The sequence below is a fragment of the Marmota marmota genome, unplaced genomic scaffold, assembly GCF_001458135.2.
Source record: "Marmota marmota marmota unplaced genomic scaffold, marMar, whole genome shotgun sequence".
Taxonomy (NCBI): domain Eukaryota; kingdom Metazoa; phylum Chordata; class Mammalia; order Rodentia; family Sciuridae; genus Marmota; species Marmota marmota.
This window is the reverse complement of record NW_026000229.1, coordinates 27,701,084-27,717,962: the sequence shown is the minus strand read 5'-3', so window position 1 is coordinate 27,717,962 and position 16,879 is coordinate 27,701,084. Positions and strand designations below refer to the sequence as shown.

The window sequence follows — 16,879 nt, the reverse complement described above, 5'->3', positions numbered from 1 at the left end:
TCCTCTCTCTGGTGCCACCTGCTCCTCTCATTTCTCATTTTCAAAGCACTCTCTCTTTTTTAAAAGTCCAGATGAACGACAGAAGTTGTAATTTTCCTTGGTGTGGAGACCCTGGATTTTTGATCCCCAATAGAAAAAAGGAACCCAGTATCATAAACCCCTACCTCAATTTCTTTGATAAGGATGAAAAATGATCTCAACAACCACGAGAAACCACCTTGAATAGGAAATCCAGGGACATAACAGTGTAGATGAGTCGAGCCTGGTCTTGGGTAGAAGAGAATGGCAGAGTGACAGAATGAGGCTGAAGGAAAGACAGGCTTCATAGAAAAGGAGCTTGTTGCTGCTGCATTAAGCCATGGGAACAAAGAAGAGGCCACTACTCATGGTATGCCAGTGAGGGTAGGGAAGGGAAGGGTGGGGGTACTTCATGCTCTGAGGGGGTCATTCTGAAGAAGAGGAAGTAAGACTACCCCTCAACTTTCTATTTAAAAATCTTGGGACTAGCTACCAGGAAGGCAGCTTTTCTCCCTTCTCCTGGAAAACCACTTGGAGACTGTGGAAGATTGATTCTAAGACCACTAACCCTCATGCAGTCTGGGATGTTCCTAGAACTGGGGTTTGGCTGGGCAGCTCCTATCACAATGCCTGTAAGTGGATTTCTCAGCAGAAGTCAAATAGTGCACAGAGCCACAATTATGACCACTGTGGCTCCTGTGCTGAGACCCAACGATGAAGGCAATGTTTGGAGATATTTTTATTGTCGTGACTAGGGGTTGATACTGGCTTCTAGCAGGCGGAAGTCAAGGATGTGGCCCACCTCACTCCCTCAATAAGGAGTATCTGGTCAGTAGTGCTGAGGCTGAGAAACTGCAAGCTAGAGGAAGAAGCAATGAAGGAAGAAAGAGGAAGACATGGGACTTGCCCTGCCCAGGACTTTGGCATTGACTGATGTTTGAGTTTTCACAGAGAAAGCAAGAAAAGCAGAGTTCCAGGTTTTATTACCAAGAATGAGGTTTTGAATGAGCTTGGCCTCGTCTTCTCTCTTGTATTCCAGCATTCCAAGGTACTCCTTGGGTCCCGAGGGCAAGTGTACATCACTGGCTGCAGACAGAGGCGAATAGTCAGCTAAACACACAAAAAGCAACACTCACAGATTTCTTAATGAGACTTCTCCATCTGCTCTTGCCCCGTTCTGGCTGGTCTGCTTATGAACTTCTGTGGCTTTCAGATATAGTGAAACCTCACAGTATCTTGAAGATTTTCTCCCAGTAGTGATTTCTGTCTGTGAATATAATCAGTGAGCTCAGCTGCTACTAAGAAGGCTAAGTGGTCTCAAAGGACCCTGATGAGCACCTGATAGGTCTCCAGCACAGCAGGGATAGGAAAGAAACCAAGATGCTGCCTGTCTTCAAGGTGCTGATGCTGTGGTGAAGGAAACGGCCCAGGAAACACTTGTTGTGCAAACTACCAAACTATACAGACGTGACCACAGTGACGGAGTTAAATTTTTTTTTTTTTGATTGCTGTGACAAGTTATCCAAAACGTGGTGACTTAAAATAACATTTTTTTTTTTTTAGTGCTGGGTATTGAACCCAGGGCCTCATGCATGCTAAGCATGCTGTTTACCACCGAGCTACTTCTCTAGCCCAGACAACACAAATATTTAATCAGATAGTTCTGAAGGTCAGAAGTCTGAAAGCTAAGCCAAAATACCTGGCTCCTGGATAAATAAATTGCTCCTGGATTCCTGACCCAGAACTGTGTTGTTAAATGTTACTTATTGTAGGTTTCTAAGTTTGGGGGTAATTTGTTGTATAATTTATTGCAGGAAAGCAGATGAGTTCTAATTTAGACATGCTGATTTGGAGGTACTGATAGAAAAGCAAAGGAAGTAGTGTTAAAGGCAAAAAAGAGCTCGGATGAAGGAAAATGAGTGAAGATGAACATGGATTTTGGTAGTTCTTGGGTAGAGATTGTAGTTCATTCATTTATTTGTTCCAACAGTGGGGACAGGATGAGGGGTAAGAAAGGACAGAACTGGTTGTGCTCTCATGGGGCAGACCAGCATATACCATTTGTTATTAAAGGGGAAAGAGCCTCAGTTTGGTTTTGGACATTTCAGATTTGAGGTGGGAGTTGAATACACAAAAATAAAGAAGCTCTTCAAAAAAAAAAAATTAATAGAGTCCGGTGTGAAGTGCATGCCTGCAATCCCAGTGACTTGGGAGGCAGAGGCAGAAGGTTTGCAAGTTTGAGGCCAGCTTCAGCAACTTAGCAAGACCCTAAGCAACTTAGTGAGAACTTGTCTCAAAATACAAAATTAAAAAGGCTAAGGATGTGGCTCTGTATTTAAGCACCCCTGGGTTCAATCCCCAGCTCCCAAAACAAAATGAAACAAACAAAAAACAATGAATAGAGAAAAAGGAATAGACAGTTACAAATACAACCTGAGCAAGAAAATTTGAGAGGAAGAGGAAAAGTAATAAAGGACAAAAGAGTGAAGAGTGAAAGGAGAGAGCTGAAGATGGGCAAAGATCAGGGACTGTGAAGCAGAAAAAGGGAGGAGAGGCTTTGGGTCCTTTCCCCAGGGGCTCAGAGAACGCTCTAAGTGTGAAGTTCAGTCAGTGTCTGCCTTCTTGGTTCTTATTCCTCTCCCCTAATAGAAATCGGGATATTACTGATCCTACATATGTGACAGGGGAGAAGGTGAATTTCAAAGCGGTTAATTAAAAAACTGCAGTTTAATTTTTAAAGGGGCAGGGCTAACAGAGGAAGAGGTTACAAGTATTTGTCTTAAGACATCAGCTGCAATGACATGAGCATGTCTCACATTATCTGAGGGGTGGTGAGCTGTCTCCCTGCCTTGAAAGACATTTTCTTCAGTGCATCACTAAGCCCTATATGTGACCAGTTGAGAATCACCACTTTAGGTTTCCTACGTGGCTTTGGACCACGTAGGACATACACGATTCAGCACATGTTGGCCTTAGCTGAAAGCGCCAAAGAATAAGTACCTTCCTACCTTTTTCAATCGTCTTGGTTAGAGTCTTGACTTGATCTTGTAGCTTTTTAATCACTCTGTCCTTCATGTCTAACTCTTCTTCAAGGTCCTTCAGAAATGAAAAGAAACAAGGACATTAGTATAGAAGCACCCCCGGTCTGTTTTGGAGCAACAGCTTTATTGAAGTACAATTCAAATACTGTACACTTCACTCATTTAAGCCACTCTGTGGTTTTTAGTGTAGTCCGAGCTGTGCTACCATCACCATTATCTAATTCCAGACATTTTCCTTGTCTCCCAAAGAAAGTATAACCTTTAGTGGCCATGCTTCTCAGTGATCACTAATTTTTTACTGTCTCTACAGATTTGTCTATTCTAGACAATTCATATAAATGAAATGATACACTATGTGATATTTCATGTCTGGCTTCTTTCACATAGCTTACTGCTCTCATGCATGCTGTGGCTTGCAGTTATATTTCATACCTTTCTATGGCTGCATGATATCCCATTGTATGGGTCAACCGCATATATCTTGTTCTGTTTTCCTCTTACTCTTTTTAAAAAATATTTGTTTCTTAGTTTTAGGTGGACACAATGTATTTATTTTACATTTATGTGGTGCTAACCCAGTGCCTCATGTATAAGAGGCCAGCACTGTACCACTGAGCCACAATCCCAGCCCCAAGAAATCAGTGACAATGAACTACTTGTGTGTAAGACTCTAAGGGGAGAAATGCTCTGGAGAGGTGAAAGCCACTGACCCAATGGAGAAGAATTAGCTTTTTTTTTTTTTTTTTGATGGTGCTGGCGATTGAACCCAGGGCATTATGCATGCGAGGCGGGCACTCTACCAACTGAGCTATATCACTCTTAGGTAATCGTCCATCAAAGAGAATTTTAAAACACGAGTATAGAAACGTGGATCCTCCAGATGTCCGAAGCTGGAGAAACTGATGAGAGATGTAAGCCCTGATTTTGCCTCTCCTTCTTTATAAGGAGGTGGCCTTGCCCATGATGAATTTGGCTAGTCTTAGATACCTAGAAATATTTCCTGTAGAGAGCATCTTCTTAAGAAGTTCTCATGGGTACAGTTAGATCTCTAATAATTAATGTGTAGTTTCAATTTTGAATTTGACTGAAGGATTATATTATAGGTTGAACAGTGTTTTCAAAATTTATGGCTCCCCCAAATGTGACCTTATTTGGAAACAGGGTCCTTGCAGTTGTAATTAAGCTAAAGATCCATATAAGGTCATACTGTTAAGATGGGCCCCAAATCCAATAAGAGTGTCCTTTTCCCAAAAAAGAACACACAGGGACACACAGAGAAGGCCACGTGAAGAGAGGAAGAGGCTGAAGTGTGACGCTGCCATGAACTAGGGAATGCCAGGAGCCACCAGGGTGATGGAAGAGGCAAGGAAGGATTCTCCTCAAGAAACCTTGGAAAGCATGGCCCTGATTTCATACTCTGGCCTCCATAACTGTGAGAGAATCAATTTCTTTTCTTTCTTTCTTTCTTTTTTTTTTTTTTTTTNCTCAAATTTTCTTGCTCAGGTTGTATTTGTAACTGTCTATTCCTTTTTCTCTATTCATTGTTTTTTGTTTGTTTCATTTTGTTTTGGGAGCTGGGGATTGGAGGTCAGGCAAACACTCTACCACTGGCTCTAATACAAGCCCCCAAATTTCTGTTCTTTTAAGGCACCTCATTGATGGTGACTTCTTATGACAGATCCAGGAAAGTTACACAGATCAAGTCTCATTGGGCAAAATCTTCCACCTAATATGGCATGCAGAAATTATATATTTTTTGTTTCATATTCATCTGATCATTTATAACATGTAGGCTCACTCATTGGTTTAAAAATAGCTTGTTGAAATGAGCACACTGGGTGCCTACTCCCTAGCTCTAGGCACTGCAGAAGAAACAGGGCTCCCTCTCCCTGCCTGGGAGTACAACCAGACACGAGAGGTGGAGGACTCAAGAGAAGGGCACTGATCATGACCCCACTGTACTCCTGGGGAATCAGGAACAAATTCATGCAAATTCCAATGAACTCAGGGAATACACCTGCTTACAGCCAGTGGGTGAAGGATCACAGGGGACAATGTGCACATAACCCACTGCTCAGCCTCTCTCTTAGGCTCCACTGACAGCCACCCTCCCACAAGAGGCCTGCATATCCCCTTCCAGTTCGGGTAGCCTCACATGCATATGGCAGGCAGACAGTTGCTTCTTTGGTGGTATTTGAGAATTCTATTCTCTAAGAAAGTTGTACTTGCCTCAAAATAGATGGCCATCACTTAGGGGCCACTGACTGGAATTTGTTATTTCCTATTAAATGTCAAACTCCTGGAATTCCTTTGTTTAGATGAAATTACTCTCTTAAGTTAAATCTTGACACTGCAAGACATGCTTTTATCCTATCCAGGCTTTTCTGTGAGATAGGATACGGGGGCTTGACAACAGAGAGAAGGGCTCGTGAGCACGTCCAGACTGACTTTTCAGAAGGGGCCAGAGAGGGTCCTGACTCCAAGGAAGGATCCTGTCTTTTACTTCATGCTTCTCAGTCTTGTGGGATTCATACACCAGTACAATTTCAAAAAAATAGCTGGGGATTAAAATAGGGCTGCTAAATTTCATTTTGGTGAGGGCATTTAAAATTTGGAGAGAACTTTATAAAATTTAAAGTCTTCCATCTGTTGTCATGGTCATTTCATAGAAGAACAATGTGACTCTCAAAATTATAGGTGATTCATGCTCCCAGAACAAGCATGGGCTTCGTGAGGGGTACGTTCTGCTTAGCAAAGTGCTCACACATCAGCCTTGTCCTCCAGGTGCTGGAGACCAGGGCCCCCTTGTCTCAGACGGTGCCATCCAGGAACAGCACTCAGGAAACAGGGTCCTGTGAGGTGTAGCCTCTCCTCCCCTCTCTGCTGTGCCTTTCAGCAACTGGAATTGTTCTCACCCTGTTTTCCAAAGAGAGACGAGAAGCTTCCTGCCGAAAATCACTCCCAACTTCACTTTCGGTCTCACATTGCTTCTTCAGGTGCTCGCTGGCCTCCTGCAGCTCTTGGATCTTATCCATCAGCTTCTCTTTCGCTTTGGTGTGTATTTCATTCTGCGCTTCTGCTGCCCTGGGAGAGACAGAGGGACTTCTCATATTAGTTTGACCATCAGGCCAAGCTCTGGTGTTTCCATAGAAGGAAAAACACCAGGGCCGATTTGCATGTTAACACTTACTTTCTTTGTGTTCCTTCCTCTTCTAGACGGCGATTTAACTGATTAGACAATTCTTCTAGTTTTCCTGTAGTGAGAAGAGCTGTCAGTGCTGTGGTGGGCTATCTCATGGCATTCTGATTTGGGTTGGGCATTATTTTCAGTTATCAGAGGTTCTAAACTGCATTCAGGCAAATGTTAGGTTTTGTTGGATCTGAACAGTGTTTTAAATAATTTGTTAAACCCTTATTTAAAAGTTATAATATTTCATGTGAAAAATCTAGATTTTCTTTAAAGATAGGAATATCCAGCAATGTTGGGGACCATCTTCCCACTTGGCAAAAATCAATGGAGCCTCAAGGAAGCTGTCTCCTTTAAATGCCCTCCAACTGTTATTGTACCTTCCACTGCCCGTGCTGGGAGAATCAGAGCTTAAAACCCCTGAAAGCAATGACCTTTCTGGCCCTAGACACCCTGCACACCTTTGAAAAGCAGGCCCGTGAGGGTTCCATTTACCTTTCATTTTCTCAGTTTGTTCATTCAGACGAATTTCAAGATCTTGCTTCTGTTTCTCCAGCTCTGAAATTTGCTGTTTAAAGTCTGGAATCATCTTTAGAGAAGAATTATAAATATTAGACTAAATACCTTCATCTATGAACTTTACCATCTCAGAAATAAACTATACTGTCTCTGTGTTCAGACCATAGAAAGTGTAGTTTTTTAACAGGGCCAGCTGAGGTGCCCTACTGGATTCCCTCTCTCCCTCCCTCCTTCCCCCCACTCTCATTTTATCCTTAAGACCTATATGGTAGTCTCAAGAGATTCCAGCATGCTCAGAACTACACTGAGAGACAGATGTGCAGTGTAGCAGATGTGCACTGTGCTGAATGGAGGGAGGGGTGATGTAAAAGATGTAGGCAGCTTTTTGGTCCAGACCCAGAGACCCACTGTCCTCATCAGGGAATAGAAACAAAACAAAAAAAAACCATTTCAAATTGTTCCACTGCTACTTCTGAATTCCGGGCCACATATGGCTCCATTAGTGTAGGTCTGGAATTGTCCACTGTGCTCCACAATCCTTTATCCTTTTCTATCTGTTATTTCTTTAAAAATGTCCATCAGTTCTATCCTTAGCCAGATAAAAACTTGTTTTTGTTGTCTAAGCTTTATATAAACACCAGTGACTTAGAATTGCAAATTACTCATTAAAGTTTTATCCAAAGAATATAGGAAGACGTGAATGTCCTTAATGGCTGTTCTACATGTCCGGCTCCTGTCTGCTCACCTGTTGATGCACCCAGAGAGTTCCTAACTCTCCCAGGTAGAGGAGGAGATAGTAAAGAAGTGGAGGAGGAGCATACTGAGGCGGGGTGAGAAGCCTGGGCGAGCGCAGTGATCTGGAAGCCAAGAACAGCCGGGAGGTGGGGAGTGGTCGACGTCATCAGAGGCTGCTGAGAACCCGTCGGGGTGCAGGCCGTTTTGGCTGGTACCAGGGGCATGTGACAGAGCAGTGTGACCAGAGAGAAAATGAGAGGCTGGTAGAGAAAGTATGATTAGATGGCTTTTGAGAAGTCCTTCAACTCTCCAAAACAATGGGCTGGTAGCCATGGAAGACATGAGGTTAAGAAAAGGATGGTTTTTGAGTAACAAGATTCTGAAAGTATTTTTCCATGCCAGAAGGTGTGGGTCAGAAGAAACAATGAGACAGATGCTGTGGGTGAGAATGGGAGTCACTGAGGAGGAAGCCTAGAACAGGTGAGCCTCACACCATGAACCGAATATATTCCCTTCTCAAGAACCAAGCTTCCACCTTAATGTCGGTTTCTTTCCAAGGGCTTAGGGCTAAATTTAGGTACATGGATTTAAGGAGACACACACATACATAGAATTTAAATCCAGCATATGGTAATCAAACCTACTCTGAAATCAAACTGGTCTCTAACCTGGGATCATTTTACAGTTTTATCTTCTGATAAAAGTATTATTTCTGGAAAAAAAAATAGTGTAAATCCCTTGTTCAACTGCCAAAAAACTGAATTTTACTCTACTGAGGAATAATGTCTCCAGGATAATGGCCACGGCCAGGGACCATGGCTGAGATGATACCATGTTTTCTGATGTCAGCCTGGCAACTTCATGACGGATACTTTCATTGATATCATTCTCTTCTCTAAACAATTTCTGCAGGTGGTTGATTTCTTGACTTAGATGCACCACTTTGAAGTTCAGAGCTTCAATTTCCTTTTCATAGCAATCTTTCTGAGACTGGAAATGGTTCTCCAAAACACTGTTAAAGGAGGATCAAGAAATAAACCACAGGGCCTCTGTTCTGTTATGCTGACTACCGTGAGGGTGTATATATGCAGCAGTTATGAGGGTCATGATTGCAGTTGACTTATGAATATGCATGGTTACAGGCTATGGTGTTAGAGATTGTCATTATGGGGTCCATCTGGGTAGTTATGAAGCATTGTGTGGGGTTAGCATGCAGTTAATGATAAAGAAATTTCATTTTAGAAGTTATTAAATTACATTTTTTACTTTCTTAATAGTTAAAAATATATGCCGTGGCCAGGCTCAGTGGTGCACGCCTGTAATCCCAGCGGCCTGGGAGGCTGAGGCAGGAGAATCACAAGTTCAAAGCCAGTTTCAGCAAAAGTGAGGCCCTAAGCAACTCAGTGAGATCCTGTCTCTAAATAAAATACAAAATAGAGCTGGGGATGTGGCTCAGTGGTCTAGTGCCCCAGAGTTTAATCCCTAGTACCCCCCCCCCAAAATTATATATATATATATATGCGCTATGTATGGTGCTACAATTGTGAAAACATTTCATTATGTGTGGGAGACCAACCTTACACGTGACTGGGTTACACTCCCCGGCTGGGTGCTGAGGCGCTTAGTTGCAGAAATGTGGCAGAGCTTTCCCCACCCTTCTTGGGTTCAAGGGTCGGTGTCTCGTGCATGGGTGTATCTTGCTACAGCCCCATGGGTGAAGCTATGCTCACCTGTTCCTTTGTAATATAACCCCTTGCCCTGTTTAGGATAGAATCTTCCATGGAAGTGCCTTGTGTGTGTCCCCTTCTCTTACTGTGCCCTTGGGTGTGGCCTATCCAGGTGTCAGTCAACCTGCTGACAGTGGACATCATGAAGATAGACTCAGCCCCCTGAAACCTGACCCCTTGCCTCATTTGAATGGCTTCTCCTCAATAAAAGGGGTCAGTGTGTGCGCTCGCTCCCTCGCTCTCTCTCTCTCTCTCTCTCTCTCTCCCCGGACCCTTAAGGTCAGAGGAGCCGTCACAGCAACCCCAAAGAAAAAGGTATTTATATCTCTTGTGTGGTTATTTTGCGCAGCCCATTTAGCCCAGTTCAGCTGGAGTGACCCCTGAGCCTTTTAGTCGTGAACAGAAACCCAGCAATTATGCATTATGGGCTTTGGGTGGTGGCAGTGTGTTGGGGTGGTGGGATGTTGGTGGTGGGAAGGCTGCGTGTAGTCACAGGGATATGTGGGAACTCTGTATCCTCTGCTCAACTTTGCTCTGAATCTAAAATTGCTACAAAAAACAAAGTGTATTAATTTAAAGAAGACAAAAAAAACTCCTTAAATATGCCCACATATCCACAAGCAACAGTGACTGACTTATTTGCTATAATTAGCTTTTACTATATAGGCTATAGATTTTATTACTAGGCAGTTTATCCAATGAAGAGATTATTTCTCATTACTAAAATAATTACCCAATTCTCAGAGATATTTCAAGTAACTATTAGATTATTCTCCTGTAAGAACATACTTTATGTGTCAAATCTACAAAAAAGATAAGCTTTTGGCTTTTCAATAGTCTATTACCTCTGAAAAATAAAACAGAACCCTGAGGGAAATTTCTTACCGTGTTGCTTTCTTTAGTCCTTCATAAGCAAACCAAAGTTCTCCATCCTCATTTAAATGCTCCAAATCTTCCACAGAAAGCCTGGAAAATAAGGAGGGTAGGAAAACTCTATCATCTCTCTCATGTTTTACATGTTTTCAAATGTTTGATGATGCAGAAATGATTACCTGCTTCTTACGTCTTCAACGTCATAGCTCTCGAGAAGTTGTTTGGTGATCTCTGACATCTTTTCTAAAAGGAAAAGGTAGCGCAGTATAAATCACATTTGTACATGATTTCTCTTCTCCATGACATTGCTAGGGACCAGCTAAAGAACTTACCAACTGTTTGCCCAAGTGACCAACCAACCTCCCAGGTATTCAACCAACTAGCTATCCAAGCCACCAACCGACCAACTGAACGCACACCAGTCACGGGCAACATCACTTCTGCAGGGACACACCTATGATAACTCAGCCTGAATCCCACGGACAGTGACTTATATCTTTGTTACCTCTCATTTCTCGTTTCTGTGACTGCACGTGTTTTTCCACGTCTATCTTCTGGGTCTGAAGCAGCTCGATCTCCTTCTCAAACTCAGAGATGGTCTGAATCATAGTGATGACAAACAGGTGGAGAAAAAAATATTGGTTATGCTTTGCCTGGGACAAAGGAGATCTTACAGGAGTGGGTGGGGGCAGGTACCCTCCTGGAGTGCCTTCCTAAAATCTCAGAAAGCCATCAATGCTTGTAACAACTGCCCTTGAGCACGCTTCACAGCTCAAAATGCAGTTGTTTATTCTCAGATCTGCTTGATTATATCAGTAGAATTAGCTTCTGTATTACAGAAAGGAAGAGATAACTACTAGAGCTCGCAGAGGAGTGGGTAGGGGCCAGCTGGAAAAGTAAATCACAGGGACGAAAGCTCTCTTTCAGGGGATAACGTCTGGGAGGGGCGGTGGGCAGAGCTGCCATCTTCCTGACTGTGGGTTTGGGCTACAGCCAGGCTTAAACGTGGGACAGCGGCCCAGGTAGGGTGATTTCAGGTAGTCAGGAGGGCGGCCTGGGCACTGGGGTCCCTGAGGGGCAGCTCTGGTGGTGGAGAGGCTGTATCCTCCCTTAGCCTGTGAGCTCAGCTCGAGGAAGGATCATGGGTTTGTGCTTTTGTAGCTAAGAAAGACATAAAGATTCTTGGGGCAGCAGAGGTGAATCCCCTCTCCTTGGTATTTTCTGAGTTAGAATTCTGACTAGTCAAGGTCTCCAGCTCCTGAATCCAGAAGGGGCAGGGAGGGGGATCAAAGTGACATTTACTGAACGCTTGACCTAGATGACCTAGTTCTCCTAACAGACCTATAAGGTGAGTAGAGAGATCTTTTATAGATTAAAAAACAAAGGGACACTGATGTAAAGGTTAAATGGCATGTTCAGATCACATGCCAGGTATATGGGCAAACTCAGGACTATCCAGGCCTAAAGCCCTGCTCTTCCTTGTAATATTTCGGTGAATGTTATAGGTCACACTTGTATTTACTTATGCATTTTAGACTGACTATAACACAACTAACTTGATAACAATGGGTTATTTTCTTGGAAAATCAGACATCTTAATGTTATTACATTGGGGAGCTTGATCTAGAGTTTTAGCTACCAAGGAGGAAGTGAGTGACATCTACTGGAGCCTCACTCCAAGTGCAGCCTCCTGATTTCCCAAATGTAAGAAAGGCTGTAGCCAGATGGTATGACTCTTGCAGATTGATGTCAGTCTAATGTGATTGCTCAGAATAAAGAAGGCATAGGATTATGTGGCTGAAGGTGATGCTTTCTGATCATGTGTCCTGTATCCTACTTTCAAACAACTGGAGACCAGGATTCAGAAAAAATGGTCAGCCCTGCTAATAGAGTTCAGAGGCTACCCAGATGTAATTCCAGAAGTTCTTATATAAAAACTATGCATGACTATTCCAGGACATTTATGTAGAATATTTGCATAATTTTATAACTAATGTGTTCACATATTTACTAGAAGCTTAAAAGCTCTCCAACTTTACAATGAAATGTCTTGTATTTATGAACATAGGTACACATAGGGTTACATTTTCTGGTAGGGAAACAATTAAGGTAAGCCTTAATTATCCAAGCATGTGTCATTGCTTTGTTTGTTTAAAAAATTTTATTCTTTCTAAGAGCTTTTTATTGTTTCCCAGGAACATTTATATGTTTTTATGATAAATAAAATATTAGACAACAGCTAGTATTTTTGTATATGATTTAGCAGTTTAAAATGTCTTTCTATGTGGATTTTCCCTCTCCACTTTTTTATTTTTAATGTAAATTGACATAGTATCGTTGTGTATATTTATGGGGTACAAACTAAAGTTAAGATTTTAAATCAAGCTAATAACATATCCATCCCCTCAAATACTGGTCATTTTTTTGTGGGGAGAACATTTGAAATGTACCCTCTTAACAATTGTGAAATGTGCAATACTCTGTTGTTAACTATACTCACCATACTGTGTAATGGATCATTGCTTTGGGGGACTTCTGATGAGAGTTTAGATGAAATATTCTGATATAAAGTAAGTTAATTTTGATATAGATATTTATAGATGTATAACATGATGGGTTATATAATAAGGGCTCACTTCAATTTATAACTTGATTTGGAAGTATTCTTTAAATCAACATATTTAGATAACTATGTAAATTACATTTACATAGTTATCTAAATATGTGTTGGTGTTTCCCCAGCACCACACACACACACAAAAAGTCAGTTAGAAAGCTGACTTTTAAACTATGAAATCCAGTTTCATAAGGGGCTCCTGCTCAGAACCTGGTGGACTCAGGCTCCTCTGGCCTTTGGCCCTGATGCCCAGGCTCTCAGTTGTTCAGGAGGGAACATGGAACAGCTTCTACAGGTCGGATGGTTTCCAGATGGCTTCCCAGGGGAGTCTGAAAGCCAGAGTGTCCCACCTTAGCCTGCTTGCTCAGCCGAGCCACTTCCCCCTTGAGGCCATCTGAGGTGACGCGCTCCTCCTCCAGCCGATGGTGGAGTTGTGTTTTCTCATCCTTGAGAGCTTTAATTTCTTCTTTCAGAGATTGAATCTGCTTCTCATAGTCTTGTGTTTTCAACTCAAAACTTTTTTCAAGAAGTCTAGAAAGAAAATGAAGAAAACAACTTAGAACTCTCCAGTCTTTAATTAGAACAAAATATCATTTTGGAAATAATGAAGAGACCCCCCCCACAGAAGAGGAGAAAACGAATTGGGACCTATTGTGATATTTCTACTAGCCAGTGGGTTTATTTGAGCAGACTGTTTCCTGTTCCCCTAGTTAAAAGAAACTTCTTATACCTTCTGATCTGAGAAGTACAGCTTTGAGATGATCATGCACAGGGAACACAGGACCAGGGGCTGAACTTAAGACATAGTGGGGGGCTGGAATACAGCTCAGTTGGAGGAATGCTTGTATCGAATGCACAAAGCCCTGCGTTCAATCTCCAGCAAAAAAAAAAAAAAAAAAAGACACAGTGGTTGCTGGGGCTCTGCATTCCTAAGCCATCCCTGGGTTCCATGCAGTCCTCCTGAGGGGCCCCTTCCCTCAGCAAAGATCTTGGCACGCTCTGTCAAGTCAGCTCCTTGCCAGTTTCAAGGACCCTGTAGGGGCTTGGTTTGGTCCTAAAGAAATTAATACAAATTGAGCACCCCAATAATCTGAAAATCCACAATCTGAAATCTCTGAAATCTAATATTATTTGATCACAACATGATGCTCAAAGATTTCAGGTTTTTGAGCACTTTAGATTTTTAAGTTAGGAAAGTCAAAGCAAAGACTCCAAAACATAAAAAACTGAAATTTGAAGCACTCTGACTCCAAGCATTTGAGATAAGGGATACTCAACCTGTAGAGCAATCTGATAAGTCCAAGGATTTAGCTCTTCAAAATTTTTAGAACACATTGCAACAAATGCAGGTTCCCTGATCTCCTGCTAACTGCATGGGGAAGTTGTGTATTTTATTGTCCCACTGTCTCAACCTCTGGTCCGTAAGAAACATGACAAGAATGTCCCATCTCTTCCCAAACCCTGCCATGCACCACTACTTTGAGGTCTAAACACACACACACACACACACACACACACACAGAAAGATTGAGAGGGGGAGAGAGAGAGATCTAAAAACCTTTGAGTTAATGGAGCAAATTTGATTGGGGAAGGGAGTGGAGGGAAGGGGGCATGGGGGCAGGAAAGATGGTGGAATGAGATGGACATCATTACCCTAGGTACAGGTATGACTACACATATGGTATGATGCTATATTGTGTACAACCAGAGAAATGAAAAGTTGTGCTGCAATTGTGTACAATGAATCAAAATGCATTCTGATATCATAGAGACCTAATTAGAATAAATAAATTTAAAAAAATGGGTAGAAAAGTGGAATACTAGGCCCTATGACTCAAAGAATTACACATGATCTCAGCCTTCAAAAATGTATAATCCAGGTAAGAATTTCTTTGGTGATGACTGCCTTGTCATGTGATTGGTAACTAGAGGCAGAAATTTTCAGAGTCAAGAAATTGCTCTGTCTTCTTGACCTGACTTATCAGTGTTTTTACCCTCAATGTACATGAAAGCTGAAGCTTTTACTTTGACTTACTTATCTATAAATAAGATCTTTAAAAAACTATTATAAAACTCTCCTGTTTTGAAAGAATCCACTTGAAATGTATTTCTTGAAATCTACTATTTCTACACTGAATTGATATTTCTGGCCCTGTGTGTACTGTGTATATTGTGTATTTCTTGTATGTGCATAAATTGCATGCATGCACAATTTAAAATAGAAACTGAGGTAAAATTGAGGTTTTTCTATAGTAAAACTATAGTCATTAATGGTTATATGTGCTCTTGCGAACATAAACCTAGAAGGAAAGTAACTAATTTTGTGTAATAAAAAAGAATCTAAACCAGAAACAAACAAAAACACTTTGAGTTGATTTCCTTGAGAGATGGGAACCCAAAATGACATCCTTGGAAATTAGCAAGGGGTTTGATATTGACATAAGAAAGGGGACTGACTGGTATAGTCCAAGGTTATGGGGACCTACATTATTTATTTATTTATTTTTGTACTGAGGATTGAAACCAGGGGCACTTAACCATTGAGCCACATCCCCAGCCCTTTTTAAATATTTTATTTAGAGATAGGGACTTGTTAAGTTACTTAGGGCTTCACTAAATTGCTTAGGCTTGCTTTGAATTCATGATCCTCCAGCCTCAGCCTCCAGGGCTGCTGGGATTACAGGCATGTGCCGCTGTATCCCCCGCCTACCTTAGTATTTGTAGGTGGGTTACATAACTTATTTTCTGGGACAGAAATCAAGTTAACAGGTACAGCAGGTGAGGGGAAGAGAGGGAAGTATATTTCTTTGGCCATAATTTTAATTCTTTGATTTCATGGAAGTTGGAGCAGGTGGTTGTCTTTGAATTTCTCACTGTCTTAACAATAAAAAGCAAGAAATTCCTAGCCATCTACTGTGCCCATCTGGCAGAAGCTGTAAGAACAACTTCAGAACCTGTGGTGTCTGAAGGCGTATGCTGAGCTCTCACGGATCTCAACATCTTTTACTTCCTAAAAATATTCCCACCCACCCTCCTGTATCTGTGATGCACTATCTGCAAGCTGAGAAGCAAAGCAGAAAATACCAGAGAGGAGGAAGAGGTGGCTTTAAGTCAAACTAGATTTCATACATTCTTTGTCGTTCTTCTTTTTGTACATCATCAAAGAGCTGCTTGGTGAGGTTGTCCATTTTTTCTGTGAAAAGAAAATGTTCTTTGAAATATGACTGCCAGACCAATGATGATTGTCTCATATCACATTCAAGAAACTGAGGATGTAAGAACAACCATGTGGCATTTATTTCTAACAGTGCTTGAGATGGAGTGCATGCCAATTTTTTTTTTTATAAATTAGAAATGTAGATGAGAGGGTTTCAAAATAATAATTCTCACCAATCTGTCATGTTGGAATTTATGAATAAATAGTTTCATTTCTAGTACTTTTATTGGCCTGAATGTTAAATGCTTTTTAAAAATAGACATACTGGCGTTAGGACAATAAATATTCTTAGAAATAAACAGAAACCTTTCGGGAAGAAAAAATCACAAATTTATCATAGGGTTTCTCAGTCTCAGCACTATTGGCACTTGGAGTGGATGATCCTTTATTATGGAGAGGGGCTGTCTTGTGTTTTGTAGGGTTTTGAGCAGCATCTCCGGTTTCTACCCTCTGGAAGCCAGTAGTACCTCTGCTCCAGTTGCGACAACCAAAAATGTCTCCAGACCTAGTCAAAGGTCCCAAGGAGCGTGGAGAGAGAAAAAGTGCCCCAGTTGAGCACTACCATCAGTGTTAACCAAGAAAACACGAGTGTCTATTTCATTTGGGCAGCAGAAGAACCCCAAAATGGCAGAATCTCAAACACAAAGTCTGTAGGTTAAGGGGGAACTTGACAAGTAGGAAACCACTGGTAGGGCTCAGGATTTTCCATGGTTATGACAACCCCACATCCCCAATATCCCTCTACACAGCAGGGGCCATCAAGATGGGGGCTTGCAGATGCAGCCTGTCAAGGTGGCATCCATCTTTGCACTCAGCTAACATTCCATCATCTGTAATAAAAAGGGTAGAGGTAGGCAAGCTTAACTTGACTCAGGTTCAAGTTTATCCCAGACCCATGATCCCTTTCTGTTCACCACCAACATTTCCATGGACTCCGAGGACCAT

General features: G+C 41.8%; 1 protein-coding gene across 4 annotated transcripts in view; it reads right to left on the bottom strand.

Moving 5' to 3' along the window:
* The window catches only part of Myo5c (myosin VC), a 92,149-nt gene that overhangs the window by 17,126 nt on the left and 58,144 nt on the right, over window positions 1-16,879 (bottom strand). For all 4 annotated transcript variants that reach the window (XR_007343972.1, XM_015480646.2, XM_048793763.1 and 1 more), the window contains 11 exons: window positions 15,847-15,910; window positions 13,068-13,248; window positions 10,606-10,699; window positions 10,280-10,343; window positions 10,113-10,193; window positions 8,332-8,512; window positions 6,742-6,835; window positions 6,250-6,313; window positions 5,975-6,143; window positions 3,027-3,114; window positions 1,006-1,104 (listed from right to left, as the gene is read on the bottom strand). Coding sequence is in view for 3 of the 4 variants with exons in the window: in XM_015480646.2 (XP_015336132.1) it covers window positions 1,006-1,104; window positions 3,027-3,114; window positions 5,975-6,143; window positions 6,250-6,313; window positions 6,742-6,835; window positions 8,332-8,512; window positions 10,113-10,193; window positions 10,280-10,343; window positions 10,606-10,699; window positions 13,068-13,248; window positions 15,847-15,910 (1,179 nt within the window). In the remaining variant the exon portion in view is untranslated. The remainder of the gene's footprint in view (window positions 1-1,005; window positions 1,105-3,026; window positions 3,115-5,974; window positions 6,144-6,249; window positions 6,314-6,741; window positions 6,836-8,331; window positions 8,513-10,112; window positions 10,194-10,279; window positions 10,344-10,605; window positions 10,700-13,067; window positions 13,249-15,846; window positions 15,911-16,879) is intronic.